This window comes from Camelina sativa, chromosome 3, assembly GCF_000633955.1.
Source record: "Camelina sativa cultivar DH55 chromosome 3, Cs, whole genome shotgun sequence".
NCBI classification, from domain to species: domain Eukaryota; kingdom Viridiplantae; phylum Streptophyta; class Magnoliopsida; order Brassicales; family Brassicaceae; genus Camelina; species Camelina sativa.
This window is the reverse complement of record NC_025687.1, coordinates 2747628-2749067: the sequence shown is the minus strand read 5'-3', so window position 1 is coordinate 2749067 and position 1440 is coordinate 2747628. Positions and strand designations below refer to the sequence as shown.

General features: G+C 38.9%; 2 protein-coding genes across 2 annotated transcripts in view; both read left to right on the top strand.

Annotated features, from left to right (window-relative positions):
• LOC104764614 (PTI1-like tyrosine-protein kinase 1) overlaps positions 1 to 810 on the top strand; it is a gene marked incomplete at its 5' end in the record, with an annotated part of 2404 nt that extends 1594 nt beyond the window's left edge. The window contains 3 exon segments of the mRNA XM_019243320.1: positions 21 to 153; positions 237 to 323; positions 422 to 810. Of these exon segments, the coding sequence (XP_019098865.1) occupies positions 21 to 153; positions 237 to 323; positions 422 to 559 (358 nt within the window). The 3' untranslated portion in view covers positions 560 to 810.
• The window catches only part of LOC104764605 (uncharacterized oxidoreductase At1g06690, chloroplastic), a 2853-nt gene continuing 2504 nt past the window's right edge, over positions 1092 to 1440 (top strand). Inside the window, exon 1 of the mRNA XM_010488171.1 lies at positions 1092 to 1433. Within this exon, the coding sequence (XP_010486473.1) occupies positions 1193 to 1433 (241 nt within the window). The 5' untranslated portion in view covers positions 1092 to 1192. The remainder of the gene's footprint in view (positions 1434 to 1440) is intronic.

Sequence of the window (1440 nt, the reverse complement as noted above, 5' to 3'; positions counted from 1 at the left end):
TAATCTACTCTCATATGCAGATATGCAATGACTGGACAATTGACTCAGAAGAGTGATGTGTACAGTTTTGGGGTTGTACTTCTAGAACTTCTTACAGGGAGGAAACCGGTGGATCATACCATGCCTCGAGGTCAACAGAGTCTTGTAACCTGGGTGAGTATACATTCTCCAAACCATAATTATTCTTATTACTTGCCCGGTGGCTTACAAGTCCCAATGTATTTGGCTCTGGTCAGGCGACACCAAGACTCAGTGAAGATAAAGTCAAACAGTGCATTGATCCAAAGCTTAAAGCCGATTACCCTCCAAAAGCAGTTGCTAAGGTACGTAACTCTCTCCTGAAAAGTTGAAATTGATCACAAAATTGCAGTTATTCAAAAGATAACAAATAATAATATGTAATGTGGGGAATGCAATGCAGCTAGCAGCTGTGGCAGCATTGTGTGTGCAATACGAAGCTGAGTTTAGACCAAATATGAGCATAGTGGTGAAGGCGCTGCAGCCTCTCCTGAAACCTCCAGCTGCAGCGGCAGCTCCATCTCCAGCAACAGAATCTTGAAATACTATCATCATAATTTTTTATCAGAATATACTTTAGTACACCATGACCATAAATGAAAGAGGTATGGTTTTGGGAGTGATAAACTATAAAAGATGATTATTATGTCTCTCATTTGATGATTGGTTTTGCACACACAGTTTTGTTGTGCTAGAAGCAAAAAAAAAAAGATAATGGCAAGTTTATTGTTTGCCGTTTTGGTGAGTGGGAGAGAGTGATTATTACTATTTTTATATAATGATGATAATGGATTTTGATGATCCCTATCAAAAATTTCATAATCCTCAATTTAACTTGAAAATTGCATTTTTGCGTTAAACTTTTCTCACTGAGATATGCTTGCTACTAATAAGTGTAGTATGTTTGTAACTAATACTAGTATTTGTGTTTTGACTTTTGAGATTAGTAGTAATTAGTTAAAGATAAAAATTGTAAATACGTTTTACAATTTATGAAATACCTAATTAATTAAAATTAAAATAATATAATTTGATTTGTTCGGCCCGCCAACGTCCTACGTGTCTATCTCACCGTCTCTCAGTTCTCTCCCCCCAACTTCTGCTTCTTCTTCTTTGGTTCTTTCAATTTCAAAACCCAAAAAACGGAAGCAAAGAAAAAACAAATCTCACCACCATGGCCTTGGCTACGCACTTCGCCTTCCCTTTAAACAATATTGTTTCGGAAGGATCTCGTGGAAGAGGAAGTTTCGTCCGGAAACTGGTGAGAGCTGTAGCCTCCGGCGATTCCGTGGCTCCGGCGACGTTGGAAGATTCAAAAGTGAAATTGGGTGGGTCCGATTTGAAAGTGACGAAGCTTGGCATCGGAGTCTGGTCATGGGGTGATAACAGCTACTGGAATGATTTCCAGTGGGATGGTCAGTG